The following is a 17363-nucleotide window of genomic DNA, read 5'->3' on the forward strand; positions in this document are numbered from 1 at the left end:
AAAACATTTGCAGAATCTTTACTTAAATTATTAGAGAAACTCATTCCAATTGAAATGTTTAAATTTGTATTATACTTAACACCCAAAATATAGACACCTACCCTCTATGCAACAGAAAAAAACAAATTGTGAATGTCCATTTATGAAGAATTACTACGAGTATAAGGTGTGCATAGCATAGATTGTTTTGAGAATATTGTTAATATTACAGATCTAAATCAATTGATATTATAATAACTAACCTGTCCACATTATTTCAATCTGCTGAGAAAGTTTAGAGCCAAGGGTGTTCAAGTATTCTGAGCTGGTGACAGTCGGAACGGCTCGAGTCGAACAGTACTGAGTGGGACAGAGTAGGAACCGACAGCATCCCAGATGCTGGTGGATCTCATTCGTAATTGATACCTGTTGAAAAAATTCTCAAAATAAAACACAATTTTTTTAAACGAAATTTTCACGTGAAATTTTATCTTTTTAAATTTTTCCAAAAGCACAAAGCAAGGATCAACACTGCAATTCTAATATTGTGAAATATGAAACTGTTCACATTATACAAGGTTACTCATTATGTTGTAGGGACCACAAATATCCCCATAGCAACTAATATTTATATGTATGTGTTAGTGGTAATTATATTGCAATGATGCTACGTCAGTCTCGGGATTGCCGGGCTGTTGATAGCATGTTAGGTTGTAATCCCAATAATGTGTTTGCTACATACACATAGAACAGATATATTCAGGTTGTTGTAGAAACAAGAGTTTGCAGTTATTTTAGACATCAATGTGAATTGTTTAAATAAAAAATTATATTCTAAAATACTTACTTGTGCATGTGCAAAACTCTGAAACGTTTGTTTGTCTGCCTCACTCATTTCTGGTTCAATGTCATCAAATAGCAGTGCAAAACAAGTGCATCCAAATTGTGAAACCTGAATTGAGTTTTAGTTTGAATTTATTGCTACAATTTTTGTTTATCACAATTAAATTGACTAGAACTGATATTCTTAGGTTTTATGTGAGTAATATGAAGAGTATCCAATGTGGTCAGGTGGCTGAAAAGCCTTGAGCAAATAAGATTAAAATTACTTCTATATTATCCTAATAAAAGAAATATACCTGTTCTAATTTACGTTTCAAAGTTGTTATCTCCTTCTGGCTGCTATATGTGATATCCAACCCTGGTGATAATGCATAGCAAAATATGATGCCTTGGGCTTTAGCTGCAGCTATAAGGGAAGTGAGATGTTCAGCTTCCTCTACAGTGTACAACTCTCTCCAGTAAGCTCTGTGTTTATAATCATCTTTCGGTGCATACACGTACATGTCCATACCCCATTTTTTGAGTCTGTGTATAAGTTTATGAAAAAAAAAGAAATTAGTAACTGTGTCACAATTTTCTAATTTATAAAAAAAAAACATATTTTACAAGAACATTTAATTCTTAACTGATTTTACTTCGTTCAAAGATTTTTTTTATAAATATGCACACAAATTAGCTTGCAAAGAATCTTTTTCAATTGTAGACCATAGAAGGAGCAATTAATCATCAACTGTGTTTGTCAATGGTTATGACTAAAAAGACAATTTAGTCAAATTAGTATTCTTTTTCCCAGTTGTTTTGAGAGGATTCTTAATTTAAAATGAAGTTAAATGAAACTTTTATGAAAATCATCTTTGAAAATTAATTATTTATCATAAAAAAATATTGCGTATCATTTGATAATTCAAACTATTCTCCTAAGCGCTTTTGTTTACTTTGAAAACTTCTCTGAAACTTATGTGTTAGAAGATTTTTAGACTATTAGAAAAAAATAATTGGAAGAAAACATTGCTTACTTTTGGAATAAGTCCTTTCTTTGTTCAGTTGTCCATGGGCGGCCGTAAAAGCCTGTAAAAGTTACGCTTGGTTCATTCACTCAGTCAAAAACTTGGCAATAACTATATATAAATATAGTAGATATTATCACAAAACTTTCTAACTAAAATATAACTTTTACCTTCAACTACACCGCAGATAAAGTCTTTGCGCTTCGTGCTCGGTTCATCTGGTGAACTTTCCGTCATTTTCAATGTGAAAATAAAAAAATACAGCAGAAACCAACTAGCCCGCACACAGGTGGCTTTCGAATATTAAACTAGAATAAATACGCAGAGTTTGATGATTCACTATTTGGCTATGACAGTGTATATTAACTGTTTTACTTATTTTATAACTTCAGAGACACCGGTCAGTAGATAGCGGTGATATTTACGAATTACTTTGCTTCTGAAGCAGATATTTCTCAGAGAAATCGTAGTGGTATAACAGGGGGGTGCAACTCCCATACAAAGGAAAATAACATACAACTAGCGTCATCTTACTCCTGTGGCGACGTCATTTTTGTAACTTTTAGGCATTAATGATCTAATAAACTCACTAGATGGCAGATATGAGTTCTGACTCAATAAAAAATGTAGCGTACTTTGAAGCAGTGCTTCCACTTTTAGGGAATTCTCCCTTTTTTAGGGAAAAATAGCTGATATTTTGGATGATAAAGACAATTTAAAAAATACCAGGATTTAGGATATTTCGGGGTAAAAAGCAAAGCCTATACTAGTAACTGTTGTGAATTTTAAAATAAACGATAATTAAAGTAAAACAATGAACATTTTATTTTATGGAGAGAGAATGACATTAAGTCGAGTTGACAAGTAAAAGAATAAAACAGAGTTGTGTATAAAAACTATAAAGGTTTGATTCAACAGTAACCCTCTAGTAAAGTAAATCATAGATTAAGCCACTGCTTTTTCTTAGGGATTCCCCAGAATCCCAATAAGTATAATCCGCCAAATTTTTATTTACCTATTTTCGTTGATGTCACCAGAACTTACTTGTATTGTAATATACAGGTACTTCATGTACCATGAAAGATTATCATGGTAATTTCATTTACGAAAACCTTGTAATTGTCATTTCACTTTTGCTAGCAGTTCCTTCTTCAAAGACTGAGGTGGAAAGATTATTCAGTGTTCTCAAATTTAAAAACTGACAAAAGAAACAGGCTTTCTAATGAAACCCTGAACGGCTTGCTTCATAGAAAGTTCCCAACTTTGCCAGCAAACAATTGCTCAATTTTAGAACCGAACAGTGTTAGGTTGTGCAGCAAAAGAATATAAAAGCAATGCGTCGACTTCCTTGAAAATTCTAATCCTATAGATCTATGATCTTCTGGGGGCGTTTATATTATATATACCTACATTAAATAATATGCTGTGGTTTATTTTCTGTATTTTATTTACGCTTTCTATATAAAGGATTTATGAAAGTTGTCTAGGAAATTTTAGGGTAAATTCAAAAGAAACTAGGGTAAAATGTGTTAAAAAAAACGTAAGTGGAAACACTGCTTTGAAGTTTTCAAAATTCCAGGGCCGTAAAACAATCTCAAAAAAAAAAAAAGTTTTCAAAATGTCGTAACGATTTAATTTTTTAAATCGTTTTTTTTGGTCTTGGTGTGAGTTATTTTACGTTGTAGTATTAATTTAGAGCAACTTTTAGCTTTATGAGAATATTAGACGATTAGACATTGAGAAACTCTGTTTTGAATTCTCTTTAGACATAACTTGGCTCCAATACTTTTTTCTTCGTTAGCGTTTCGTAAGCCTGCGTAACTATTTTCATTTCTTACAGAATGTTTATTATTAAAAATCAGCATGCCTCGAAGATCGAAAATGAAATGCTATTTCGGATGCCTTGATAACGGTGAGTTTACACTATTTTCCCGGTATATTATTTGCTAACAGAATTATTATTCATAATATAATTAAATGAATTAGCACCAACTAATGGTCCTTCCTATTTCTGCTGCCTAGCTATCATATATGTTAAGTTTTGATCAAAACAGTCGGTATTAAGTCTCGTACTATCACACACACACCTCAGATAATAAAATTGTCTCGAGTGGGTGGAAGTATTTATGTTTTGCAACTCAGCGTATTATATGCTTATTGTCAAGTGGGCCCGAACTAGTTTTTTGAAATGATCAATCAGTCATGCTTTCCTGTTTAAATAAAATACAGCACAATTGATCTCACATCCAAAGTTAGATGATGGCATTCACGTTTTGTTTCCTGGTGTTTGATAACTAAGTTACACCAAGTGGCCTGTGACCACGTTCATCCTTCTACCCAATATAAAATAATGTTTTTATTTTTGTAGACAAAGGTTTGATAATGACAAAATTTTATGGAAAAATTATAAGGAGCACTAAAATGTCTGAAACATGAAAAGATTGATGCACTATATTTGAACCAGAACGTGTTATGTAATATATTAATTTGTAAGTAAGATTACATTAACACTAAATTTTTCATGGTCGTATTTTTTCAATATTTGTTACATACTTAAGATACTTTGTTTCTCCGTTTCAGAAGAGAAACTGATTCAGCAAGGAACGTGAACTCTCAAGGGTACTTAATTTTTTTCAAATATGTTTATAATTGATAAATTAATAATTGAAATAGTTCATAAGAACTAAATTGATGCCAATTTTGTTTTAAAATAGGTTGTTTAGTTCTTATAGTTATAGTATTACGTTTGAATAGTTGTAATTAGTAAGTTAGTAATATATGAAAATACTGATATAAATTTTTGTAAATAACCTTTTGTAAATTCTACGAGAAGATGATTTTAATTAATGATCAAAAGTCAACGGTCTTTAAAAGCATTATTTGCAATTATTTAGATTAACTGTGGAATATATTTGCTAAGTTGTGTTTTCTGTATGAGCAGATATAAATGAAAATGCCCAAACATGATTATGTTTCTTACATTTTCATTATGTGAAATCAATATGCTTGTGACTGAGTATATTAATAATTTATTAAAACTTAAGTGATAGACAGCAACCCCTATGGCACTGCTGAAGTTTATAAGCACTGGTGACCACTTATCATGGGCCGGGTTGCGTGCTCGTCTGCTGTTGAGTGCAATAAAAATTTTCGAAACCCTTTCTATTATTTAGATGTAATATTAGTGTACATTTAATTTGGATTAAAAGATAAATTTACATTTTATGTTTGCATGTGTATGTTTATAATTCATTTGCATGTAACGAACACCAGTTTCTTTTGTAACAAAATGTAAACTAATGGTTTGTAATGAATGTAATTAACTTTAAGATGATTTTCTTTCAATCTGCTGTTTGTTTCATCTAGTATTACCAAAGCTAAAGCATCAGAAACGTCAGAATAGAAATAATTTAGATAGGGAATAAAAGTATAACTAATGTAATCATGTCTAAGATTACTATAAGCGTCATTAAGTACAAACTATCAATATTTAAGAGTACTTTAAATCATCATTACATTTTTTAAACATTTTTTGTTTTTAAATCATGTAATAAAACGTTTGTGCAGAACAAAATGTCACATGTTATGAACATGATTGTGGGTTAATCGTTTCTTAAATTTCTAAATGTTTATAAGAATGCTAAGAATAATTTAGTATTCACTTTAGTGTGTGTATTATCTCTACAATGCTAGTATAAATGACAATTATTGTATGACGAAGCATAGGTAGTGTTTATAGATGTAATATTTTCATACAAGGTCATGATCTGTCACGATCAACTTTAAGCAAGAACTGCTATAGTTAAGAAACAAATTTATTAAATTTAATTCAAATTGTCTACTATGTTTGTAATGGAAAGCTGACATGTTTATATTTCGCACAAATGACTTAAGTGACATTGAATGATTTGATTATCTAGACTTAATTAACTTTTAGATAACTTTCGATTTAATGTTATTAAGTACTCTAGTAGGATTAATCTAGAGGAGTTATTGTTATTCGAAATTTTATACAATTGTACGTTCATACTATCTTTTAACAGTAAATTGTTTGTAATATAGGGAAATTAAATAGCTTACAGAGAATTACAGCTTTTTATTTAAAAAAACTGTTTTCTCTCTGTATGAAAAGGTCTTATCGATTAGAATGCTGAACACAATCAAACGTTCTTTAATATTTCATAAGTACTACCGGGAATTTCAGCGATTCTAAACGATAAGATTTTTTCATAAAGAGAGTTAATTATAAAAAATATTAAAATTACTAAAAAAGCCACCTGGTGGGGGGTAGGGAGATTAATAATCGACAGCAGCGACGCCTGCTGTCCTGGGCTCTAACTAAAGCAAAAATAAAAATGAGAGTTGCGCATCTATCTCAAATATATTAAGTGTATAAATATTAAGTGTATAATCTATGGTGGTATAAAATTATGTCAAGTTACTGCTAGTGTCAAAAACGATACGACATCGCAACGATTCTTTACACGAATAATGTTAGAATTTCCAAAACAGCCACATTCGTCTAAAACCTAAAAAAAATTAAGTACAAAAAATTGCCTACTGAAAAACATTGTATCCAATTGCTTCCAATTGTTACTAAAACATAAACGTAAATACTTATTGATAAAAAGAGTTCTTGAAAAAAACTCCATACTGTTAGAAGTTTGTTATACACACATATCTAAGAAGTAATGAAAGAAATTGTGTAGTTTTTTAATAACTACCTACTTAAAATAAATTTTCATCATTTATTTTCCATAAATTACACGACCCAAAGTATTGTTAAAATTGTAAGAATATTTTACTAAAATCATTTTTTTTAAATGGCAACATTATGAAAAAAGTGTCATTTTTAAATTCAAATGTCTGTTCAAACCGTTAAAGACTCTCCACCATTTGCCTACGTAGGATTTTAGTTTTTCGGTCACGTTGCGAGGAAACAGGGTGACAATCTCGAAAGACTTCTCATCACCGGCAAAGTGGAAGGAAAGAGGCCTAGGGGGCGTAGTCCCATGCGCTGGTCCGATCAGATTAAGACGACTTTGGAATCCAGCATCAATGTCGCTATCCACTGCGAGGAGGACAGAAGTGAATGGAGGAACATAGTCCTAACAAAAGTGCTCAATAAAGGTATAATCAGAACTGAGGAATTCGACGCACGGAGGAGGAGTTCAAACACTTTTTGTAAATCACTTCGACAAAGCGGCACGACACGAGAACCCTCTCATCGTGGCCGTTGGTAACTACATTCCCGATCCTGCGGAAAGAATGGAAAGCAGTCGACGTCGCCCCAAACACGTCATTTTGGATCCTCCCGATCTACTAACGGTGCTTTTAGGTACCTCAAGCATCGGTCACCGTTCTCGTCGAACCCGTCGCATGCCGTTTTTTTTTTATCCTACCTAAGCTGGTAGCCTTGGGAGGCTATTCCAGCGTAACCTTAACTAGTAGGTGAGCTCACGGGGTTCAAACATGACGACGTTGCTAACACGAACCCTAGCAAGAGCCGTGCTTCGTAGAATCTACCACCGGATCGGACACGCGACCCACTGAGAAGATCCGGCGAGAAACTCAGTGGGCTGTGTCTGAGGGTTAATTTACTCGTGGAGCCCTTTGTCGCAAGCGACGGGTTCGACGAGAACGGTGACCGGTGCTTGAAGCACCGTTAGTGGATCGGGAGGATCCGAAATGACGTGTTTTGGGCGACGTCGACTGCTTTCCATTCTGTCCGCAGGATCGGGAATGTAGTTACCAACGGCCACGATGAGAGGGTTCTCGTGTCGTGCCGCTTTAACGAAGTGGCGCATCGACGCCGACTGTAAATACTTACCGATAACTCTAAGTCCAGGTCGTCATGGAGGTAGTTACTGAATGGCTTCAGTCCATAGATTATGCGGCCTATAGCTCTCCGTGCGTGAGGACGTTTTAGTTTGTTTTTTGCTTCTGAATAAAAAGTATTAATTTCGGTCGCCTTTATTTAATATGCCAGACATTTATAAATAGCCCGACATGTTTCAGGGATACTTTTTGTCATCAGGGGTTGGGATATTGAGGAACTAAATTTTAAATCTTTATACGAATTTCCTGTTGCAAGAAATCTTAATGTTACAACCAGTATTTCTTTTGGACCTATACTATCGTAGAATTAGATATGTAATAGATATGTATTAAACTATTGTAGGATAGTATTCTGCTTTTGAATAAACGGTGTCACAAGGTTTAATATTAGATCAAACGAGATCGAATCCATTTAGGGTAGACCGAGGTGAATCGGATCAAAATTTTTTTGAGGTTATGTAAATCATACAAAAATGTAATTTATGAACTTTTATTGATATAATTGAAATCAGCAACAATCCAGCTACCCGATAAACATTTTAAAACTTAAATTGTTCATAAATTCTTTAAATTATAAACTAAAAACTTGAAACACAGAAATATCCGAATCGCCCCAATTCTCGGGGCGAATGGGATCGTGCGAAATAAATATTTAAATTAAAAATTTCTTAAGACTATGAGCTTTGGAATCATATATTTTTTTATAATAAATAATAAGAACAATTAGTCATTACTAATACATAAATCACATACATTGCGCCTTTCCCCCCTCCTATATAAGCACATTTTTCATGGCACCATTCTTCGTATGCATGGCACTGAATCCAATCTGCTGATGGTGGATGAATGAATTTTTCAGTTTATTAATACAATGCGAATCTCTCTGTTTTGAAGATAAACCTTTGATTTTTATTCTAAGCGTTCTGTTATTCTTCTCCTTTACATTGTCATCGGTCATTTTTTCTTTATCCACAGCTTTTTTGTCAGTCTTTTGTTTACTGTTAGCGTCTTATTCGAGGAAATTACTCTTACTCTGGGGTGATGTCAAATGTAAAATTTATTTTGTAATTTTCTCGTCGACATTGTACAATCATTCCAGTCTTCCTCTTAAATTAGTCTTGTATAATACTGTTTCCAGCCTTATAGAATTCAGCTACTTTTCCCTTTTCATGCCGTCTATTCTTGCTCTTGACAATCCTTCTGGTTTCCGAAAAGTTAACTCCTTATTTATTTTCATAAAGCGATGAAACCAGTCCTGACCAGCCATTCCTACTTATTTGTTAAATTTGCGTTGAATGTTCTGACGTTCTGCGAATTGAAACAAATATTTATGAACCAGATTGGTTGTAATTCGAAAGCCACAAGTCGCCAAGTACAGTAAACGGCAGCTAAAATCTTTTCAGCATCTTCAGCAGTGTCTCATCTCAGATTGGCTGTCTACCACGTGTTTTAGTGGTATTGACACCCCCGGAGAAAGAAACTACCTTTTGTAAACTTGTGTATGGTTATTCGTAAATCATAGCAGCCCGACGTAACGTGAACTCTTTGGCCAGGATTTTATTTGCAGCTTCTCTCAATTTACTTGGGACCATTCTCCCACATTTGTCTTTATTGTATACCTGCGAACGATCTACGATGAAATAAAAATGTATCTATTAACTTCATTTAAAAAAGCGATCCAATTCGCCCCCGAAGACGTGATCCGAATAACCCCATATTAAAGACTTTTAAATGCGTATTTTACACATTAACCAATGACATTGTGCTTAAAAACTATATTTTTTTCTAAAATAGAACCCGTTCCCAATCAATATAAGCCATAAAATTCAAAGTTTTAATACAAATCCATTAATACCAAATTTTTTTAGTAAGTACTTACCTTAGATGAGCGCGAAAATTGTAACGCACACAAATACCTTGCTTAAGCGAACAGAGCTGACACACTGATGTACTAATTTAATCAAAGCACTACCGATGGTGGGAGATGCGGGATGGTAGAGGGTCAAAAAACAGTAGTCGCCTGTATTCTATTTCAACGCGTTATCCTAAATATTTAAGAATTTCTTATTTTGATCCGATTCACCCATTGATCCGATTCGCCTCGGTCTACCCTATAGATAATTTCTGAAGTCTGCTGGTTCTAAATCGCTCATAATGTTCATATTTGCTAACATTCCGCACAGCAATAAATATTTCTTCACCGATATTCTTGTTTTTATTGTTTTTTATTTTGAGAAATTGAAACAAATCATAAAAACAAAAAAATTGTTGTTGTTTAACAATACTGGGGCCATCCTCTTACGCACACGACACGTCTCACTTCGTCGTGTTCAAACTGACAATTGATTCAGTAACTGAATTTAGAACAGTGTAATCAGAAGCTTCTAAATTTGCTTCTGAATTCAGACGTCTGAATTCAGCCAAGTGTAATAACCTTATTAGTAACAGACCGGGTTTTGCGTAATGCCGGCTACTCACATGCGCGCGAACATTCGTAAAATACGAATGTTTGTGAATGTGAAGGGCTGTTAGACATTCATTCGCAAACTTAGCGGCTGTGCAAATTGTTGGGTATTCAATTTGCGAACCAGTTTGCGCTTCTTCCTACACTTGTTTACGAATGTCTCACGAATTTCTCTTCTTTTTTAATTCGTCAATAGAACATTGAAGAGAAAAAGAGTTTTTAATTATTTCCCAGGCGCTATTAATGGCCATCCTATTTTTATGGGATTTCTTTTGAGGGTCCCATATGGTCGATTCATTTTGCAGGAGTTCAATGAACTCCATCACCTTGGTGTTGTTCCAATCCATGATGAAGGTACGCTACACAGTAGACGTCACGAAAGAAAATGGCGAAACGTCCGTTACCTTCGCAGTCGTGGGCGCAACCAGGCGCAACTGATCACACGAATGTGTGGGAGACTACGCGAAGGATCGCGGTTCGCGCGCTTAGATGTCCGTTAAAAAACCGACTAGTTTGGAAAACCGCGAATGCAGGGAAAACTTTTCATAATCATTTGCAAATGTCGTCCTACACTTGTGGGTTTGCGTATTCGTGCGAATGTGAGTGACCGGTATAACAAAATTGCCGCTGTTGAACAAATGCACATACGGTATTTGAATTTCATACTTTTTTTTGTTTTAGGTATTTGATTTTTTTAAATTTTATACCAGTGATTGGATCTTGAACTAATTTATACTTTTTTATTTCCAGTCAACGTGATGCAGCCCGTGGCCGAGGTAGAGGTGGTCGTGGTGGCGGTTGACGTATCCGGACGCGTGATGGTAGTCGCCACCAAGCCCGGCCTTCGGCCTCTGAATCGTAATTACCCTTATTTTTATTAATTTTTGTTTGTTTGTGACGAGCTCACGGCCCACCTGATGTTAAGTGGTTACCGAAGCCCATATACATCTACAGCTTTTTTTGTTTGTTTGTTTTATTGCATTGATGCGTGGACGAGCTCACGGCCTACCTGATTTTAAGTGGTTACCGAAGCCCAGATACATCTACAACTTTTTACACAAGCTCATTTCATATATTTAATTTAATGCTAATATGCATTTCAGACTTCAATCAATGTCTATTGAAGAGTTGCCACCCGGCCAACCATAGGAGAACCCACGGCACCCTAAGAGGGTAAGGGTACTCCCTCCTAAGGTCACGAAACACCCAAGGTGTGTAGGTATTCTGGTACTTTTAAAAATTTTAAAGTTTTTTAACAGCAAAACAGTATCTGTAGCTTTGTTTTCAGATCGGAATTGTGGAGATCGGACCTTCCGACTTCGGACATGGATGTTTCGGTGCCATGTAACTATATTATTCAATAATATAACCTATTTTATAAATAATGAAAAATATACAACAGAAACGAAATTTTTGAGCCATTAAATTTATTAAATTTTTATTCAATAACTAGCTGACTTCGTAGTGCCTCAATCGATAAATAAAAGAGCAAACTTTTGAATAAAGTAATCTTAAAACCAACAAAAGAAATCCGTCCGACGGGGGACACGTCAAAGGAAAAACAAAATTGTTATTTTTATTTAATTCCCAGCTTTTCATATTTATCTACCTTTTAAACCTTCTCTGGACTAACACATATAATTCAAGACCAAAATTAGTCAAATCGGTCCAGCCGTTCTCGAGTTTTAGCGAGACTAACGAACAGTAATTCATTTTATATATACCTAGTCAGGTCATAAATTCTGTCACATGTTTAATGTAAAATAATTGAAACAAGTTTATTCATTATGTAACCATTCATATACCAAAATGAACTTAACAAAACATAGATTCTTATGACACTAAAGTTTATTCAAAATGACCTCCGTGATTTTGAATACAGGCCTTCAATCTGCGCGGCCAGTCGTCTATCGCAGCACGAACGGGGTCCATGTCAATATCGGCGGCTGCCTTAATCAAGGATGTCTTGAGTTCTCCAAATTGGGATGAGGCTTTGAGCACGCCTTTTCCTCCAAGTGTTGCCATATCTTGTAATCTAACGGATTCAAATCTGGACTGGAGGAGGGCCAGTCTTCGTGCCGGATGAAGTCGATTTCACGCGCCGCCAGCCAGTCTTGTGTGCTCTTCGCTCTATGAGCTGGCGCTGAATTATGTTGGAATACCCAGTGCCTGTTATTGAACATGGTATGAGAAACAGGTTCCACAAGGTTCATCAGGACTGTATTTTGATACACAACTGCATTCGTTTTTACACCTTACTCACAAAAATGTACCTCTGTTAAGCCCCAATAAGAAACTCCCAACGATACCATGAGCGAGGATGGAAAATGACCTCGTTGGACACGCGGAATACGGTTGCTCGCTTCTTCACTACTGTGTGCGTACACCTTATCATTTTGTTTGTTGTAGCTCTCTTCTACGGTAAAAAATTTTTCATCCGAAAAAAGAATTTCCCGATATTTTTTTCCCGCGTACCGCTTCAACAAAGCGCAGCATCTCTTCAGTCTCAGGTCCATTAGACGAGCATTCAAACGATGTCCTGTTTTTCTTCGATATGCCCGAAGCCCTAAGTCTTCATTTAACACCCTTTTCACCGTGGTTCTGCTTAACCCCATCTGAAGGGCCAACAGTTTCTGCTTACGTTTGGGATTTCTTTGAATTCGCGCCTTCACAGCTTTTATCACTGCTGGAGTCCTAACAGACCGAGGGCGACCACTTCTTGACCTGTCATCTACACTAGAGTCTTCATTGTATCATTTGATGGTACGATAAACGAATCTTTTGGTTATATTCAAATTTTTCAGTATGTTAAAAAATTGAATTGGCGCGTAACCGCAACGATGCAACGCAATATCTGCAACACGGTCTTCTTTAAGCGTCCACTCCATATTTAAAAATGAGTAAAATTCTAAAAGTATACATTTTTATTTTCATGAACAATTCGAAATTCGAATTCAATAAACTTTTTTGTGGCCAGCATTCTAAAAGAAAAGTTTTTACTGTGTGACAATACTTATGACCTGACTAGTTACATATATGTAGATTATTTGTTTATTTTTAAATCAAAGAAAAACTTGCATTTTGAGATGAGGAGGTGCCTTACTTGATTTTTTTATTTTATTTTGTACTCATTTCTTAAATATATTTTTTTTGTAGATACTTAGAATGTGGGCCTGGGAGTAGCTGGGCCAGCACCCCGGTCACGGAGCGGCCCCGTACTAGCGAAGCCACCACCCCGGCCACCGAGCGGCCTGTTTAAGTATAAATTTTTTACACATGCAAATAAACATATTTTTATACGTATTTTTTTTTATATATATGTTACTAGCTGACCCAGCAGACTTCGTAGTGCCTCAATCGATAAATAAAAGACACGTCAAGGGGACACATCAAAGGAAAAACAAAATTGCTTGCTTTTATATAATTCCAAGCTTTTTTATATTTTTTCACCTTTTAAACCTTCCCTGGACTTCCACGAATAATTCAAGACCAAAATTAGCCAAATCGGTCCAGCCGTTCTCGAGTTTTAGCGAGACTAACGAACAAACAGCAATTCATTTTTATATATAGAGATTAAAATATATTCTTTCTATTTTGTAGTATTCCTTCGTCCTCTCGATCTCTCGTCCTCTTCGCGAAGACGAAATTACAGCTCTGCTGAATTACGGTAAGTACATTATGACATCAACTTTTTATCAATACTCGCGAAAGTAAAATAGGTATTAAAATCGAAACCATATCTTATAACTTTTTTCCTTTCAGGCAGCGAAGAAGACTGAGGGAGAGGACGAAGATATTGTGCAGCCGCCGCTGGTGCCCCGGTCGACCAGGATGTGGCTGGACGAAGAGGATGAGGAAGTTGAAACAGAAGCGGAGAGGCTTAATATTAATTTGGAGTGGCCTCAACCTCTTCGTCTATCCACGTCTGCCCCAATGGACGCCTCACCGACGTCAACATTCGAACCTAATAATAAATTTAAATTCGAATGGAGAAATGTGTTGATTCCTCAAATAGAACCTTTCCCCGAAATGAGTGGTCCAACGGTTTCTTTCGCGACTCCATATGAATCATTTATTGCCATATTGGGTCGTGAAATTATGGAAGTGATAGTCACGGACACCAATATTTACGCACAGCAGCTGGCAATTTGATCCCAATTGTCGCTGCCTTGTTAGGAATGAACTGGTTTATATCAAGCCAGCCCTTTCACATCGTCAAACTCTCATCCACTGCTAAATTATGACTCAAATTGTACAGCTCCGTAAATTTTGTATTTAAATATTTTTTTTATTACCTATATGGATTGACGAGCTCACAGCCCACCTGGTGTTAAGTGGTTACTGGAGCCCATAGATATCTACAACGTAAATGCGCCACCAACCTTGAGATATAAGTTCTAAGGTCTCAGTATAGTTACAACGGCTGCTCCACCCTTCGAGACGAAACGCATTACTGCTTCACGGTAGAAATAGGCAGGGTGGTGGTACCTACCCGTGCGGACTCACTAGAGGTCCTACCACCAGTAAAGCACATTCTTGTTTTGTCCCTTATATTCTATTTAGTAAACATTTGGAACTGTTATGGTGTGAACGATGAATAAATAGGTAATGAGTAGAAAACATTTCTTTTATTATTTATTCGTTTATTTTTTTCACAGTTTCCATTAATACTGAAAGCGGTATCAACATTTACAATGTATTACATACGTAAATATTAAAATTTAAATTTAAATTTTTATTGTTGTCCATAATACACAATATTTAAACAACAAATTGCTTTGAATATGGTGAATTTACCTTTACCTTTGCTGATGGTCTAGAGAGACCATATCAGCGTCACTGGGCTAGTAGTTAAGCTCACGGGGCTCAAACCTGACGGTGTTGCTGACACTGGCCCTAGCAAGAGCAGTGCTTCGCAGAATCCACCACCGGATCGGAAACGCGACCCACTGAGAAGAAACTCAGTGGACTCGTCGTGGCCTAAGAGATAAGACGTCCGGTGCATTCGTGTTGAGCGATGCACCTGTGTTCGAATCCCAGGCGGGTATCAATTTTTCTAATGAATTACGTACTCAACAAATGTTCACGATTGACTTCCACGGTGAAGGAATAACATCGTGTAATAAAAGTGAAACCCGCAAAATTATAATTTGCGTAATTACTGGTGGTAGGACCTCTTGTGAGTCCGCGCGGGTAGGTACCACCGCCTTGCCTATTTCTGCCGTGAAGCAGTAATGCGTTTCGGTTTGAAGGGTGGGGCAGCCGTTGTAACTATACAGAGATCTTAGAAACTTATATCTCACGGTGGGTGGCGCATTTACGTTGTAGATGTCCATGGGCTCCAGTAACCACTTAAAACCAGGTGGGCTGTGAGCTCGTCCACCCATCTAAGCAATAAAAAAAAAACTCGAATTTACCTTTGAACTATTTAATTTATAAGAAATCTTTTTAATTGAATTCCGGAAGTATTAATTAAAGTCATGAAAAAAGCAAAGACAACATTAATGATATTTTCTTTGCTTTTCACGATTCGTAGGCGAAAATGAAAAAAAACATTTGCGGTATAATCTCTCTTTTATTGTTGTCATTATATTATTTCCAATACTTTAAAGTTTTCGGACTACGATATTATCGAGGGGTGAAAGGCTATTTGACTTAAGCGACAGTTGTCTTTGTAATTAATGGTGCGTTTTATTTGGCACTAGCTGACCCGGCAGACTTCGTAGTGCCTTAATCGATAAATAAAAGACACAAACAAAAGGAATCCGTCTGACGGGAGGACATCAACGGGAAAACAAAATTGTTATTTTTATTTAATTCCGAGCATATTCATATTTATCTTACCTTTTAAACCTTCTCTGGACTTTTACCAATAATTCAAGACCAAAATTAGCAAAATCGGTCCAGCCGTTCTCGAGTTTTAGCGAGACTAACAGCAATTCATTTTTATATATCGAGATTAGCATCAACAGTTCGATGTTTTTAATTATTGAGCTTCTAGTAAATTTACTCCATTCAAATAGCTAATGAAGTTTTTTTTGTTATGATATTTTATCCAATTTTCAAACTTTAAATGGCCCCCCTGTAAAGATGCAAAAATGTAGTTAAAAAAAAAACATCCTGTCACCTCGCCATAATGTCAATAATAAACGCGCGATTAAATAGTTAAAGTAATTTTAATTTAATTTATATAATGATTTATTTGCAGTAAGTCGTATTCCATTGAGCCAAAAGACGACCGTTATTCAAAATAGATCGCTTTCAAAGCACTTTGCAAAATGTAATAATCTTTTGGGTCGAAGTAAAATCGTTAGACTTCTCTGGGATTGATGTTTCAGATACCTTGGTCGTTACTATACCATCCCAGACTGAGCCTCGTGAATTCACTCATCAAGCCATTCGTAGTTGGAATTACCTATCAGCCTTAAGCTACCAGCAATTAGACAGGGAAAAACTGACTATGCGTTGCTATGGAAACGATGATGCATGACAGTTAATTTTCAGCTTAAACTAGAATGTTCCAAGCCTTGTCGGCACCTGGCGGATGGTACTCTGCTTAGTCATTACTATTGTGAGTCAAGGTGAGCGGGGCTCTGTGCTTCTGTTCTTTTTTTTTATTGCTTAGATGGATGAAAGAGCTCTCATCCCACCTGGTGTTAAGTGGTTACTGGAGCCCATAGACATTACAACGTAAATGCGCCACCCATCTTGAGATATAAGTTCTAAGGTCTCAGTATAGTCACAACGGCTGCCCCACCCTTCAACCGAAATGTATTACTGCTCCACGGCAGAAATAGGCAGGGCGGACTCACTAGAGGTCCTCCCACTAGTAAGCCTTCTAAATGAGGTTTTGTACTAAATACGATCACTTAACGCGATTTGACATCTGCATGTATAACTCCTTCCTCAATGTATAATCTGTGCCCTTCGTCAATCCCATCTGTGTCTACTCGATTGCAAAGGGATCTTTAATAGGCACAGCTAATACACATAATATTTACCTAAGAATATTGGGAGGGGATTAGAATAATTAGTAGGTAGGTAGGTACCTAGTTTTATTACATTACGCCATTGCACATAAGTCTGGGCACATATACGCTCGTGATCTGAAAGGTATTAGCTAGGCATTTATTAACTAGACGTGGCGAAACTTTGACATTATAAGGATAAAGTCTTAATGTATTAGCACTGACTTTAACTTCTATAAAGGTAAATTCGCATTTCAATAGCCT

At 35.8% G+C, this 17363-nt stretch overlaps 1 protein-coding gene and 1 long non-coding RNA gene across 2 annotated transcripts in view; one reads left to right on the plus strand and one right to left on the minus strand.

Moving 5' to 3' along the window:
- Positions 1 to 2455, minus strand: part of Oga (O-GlcNAcase) — a 31336-nt gene extending 28881 nt beyond the window's left edge. Inside the window, exons 1-5 of the mRNA XM_028187780.2 lie at positions 2000 to 2455; positions 1839 to 1890; positions 1119 to 1347; positions 827 to 931; positions 243 to 405 (exon numbers count right to left, since the gene is read on the minus strand). Of these exons, the coding sequence (XP_028043581.2) occupies positions 243 to 405; positions 827 to 931; positions 1119 to 1347; positions 1839 to 1890; positions 2000 to 2066 (616 nt within the window). The 5' untranslated portion in view covers positions 2067 to 2455. The remainder of the gene's footprint in view (positions 1 to 242; positions 406 to 826; positions 932 to 1118; positions 1348 to 1838; positions 1891 to 1999) is intronic.
- Positions 2456 to 2782: 327 nt separating this feature from the next.
- On the plus strand, positions 2783 to 5915 carry LOC149499750 (uncharacterized). Its single transcript, XR_016325508.1, has 2 exons — positions 2783 to 3493; positions 3670 to 5915. It is a non-coding gene; the product is annotated as an uncharacterized LOC149499750 (long non-coding RNA).
- Positions 5916 to 17363: the final 11448 nt, after the last annotated feature.

This window comes from Bombyx mandarina, chromosome 26 (assembly GCF_030267445.1).
Source record: "Bombyx mandarina strain Sakado chromosome 26, ASM3026744v2".
Taxonomy (NCBI): domain Eukaryota; kingdom Metazoa; phylum Arthropoda; class Insecta; order Lepidoptera; family Bombycidae; genus Bombyx; species Bombyx mandarina.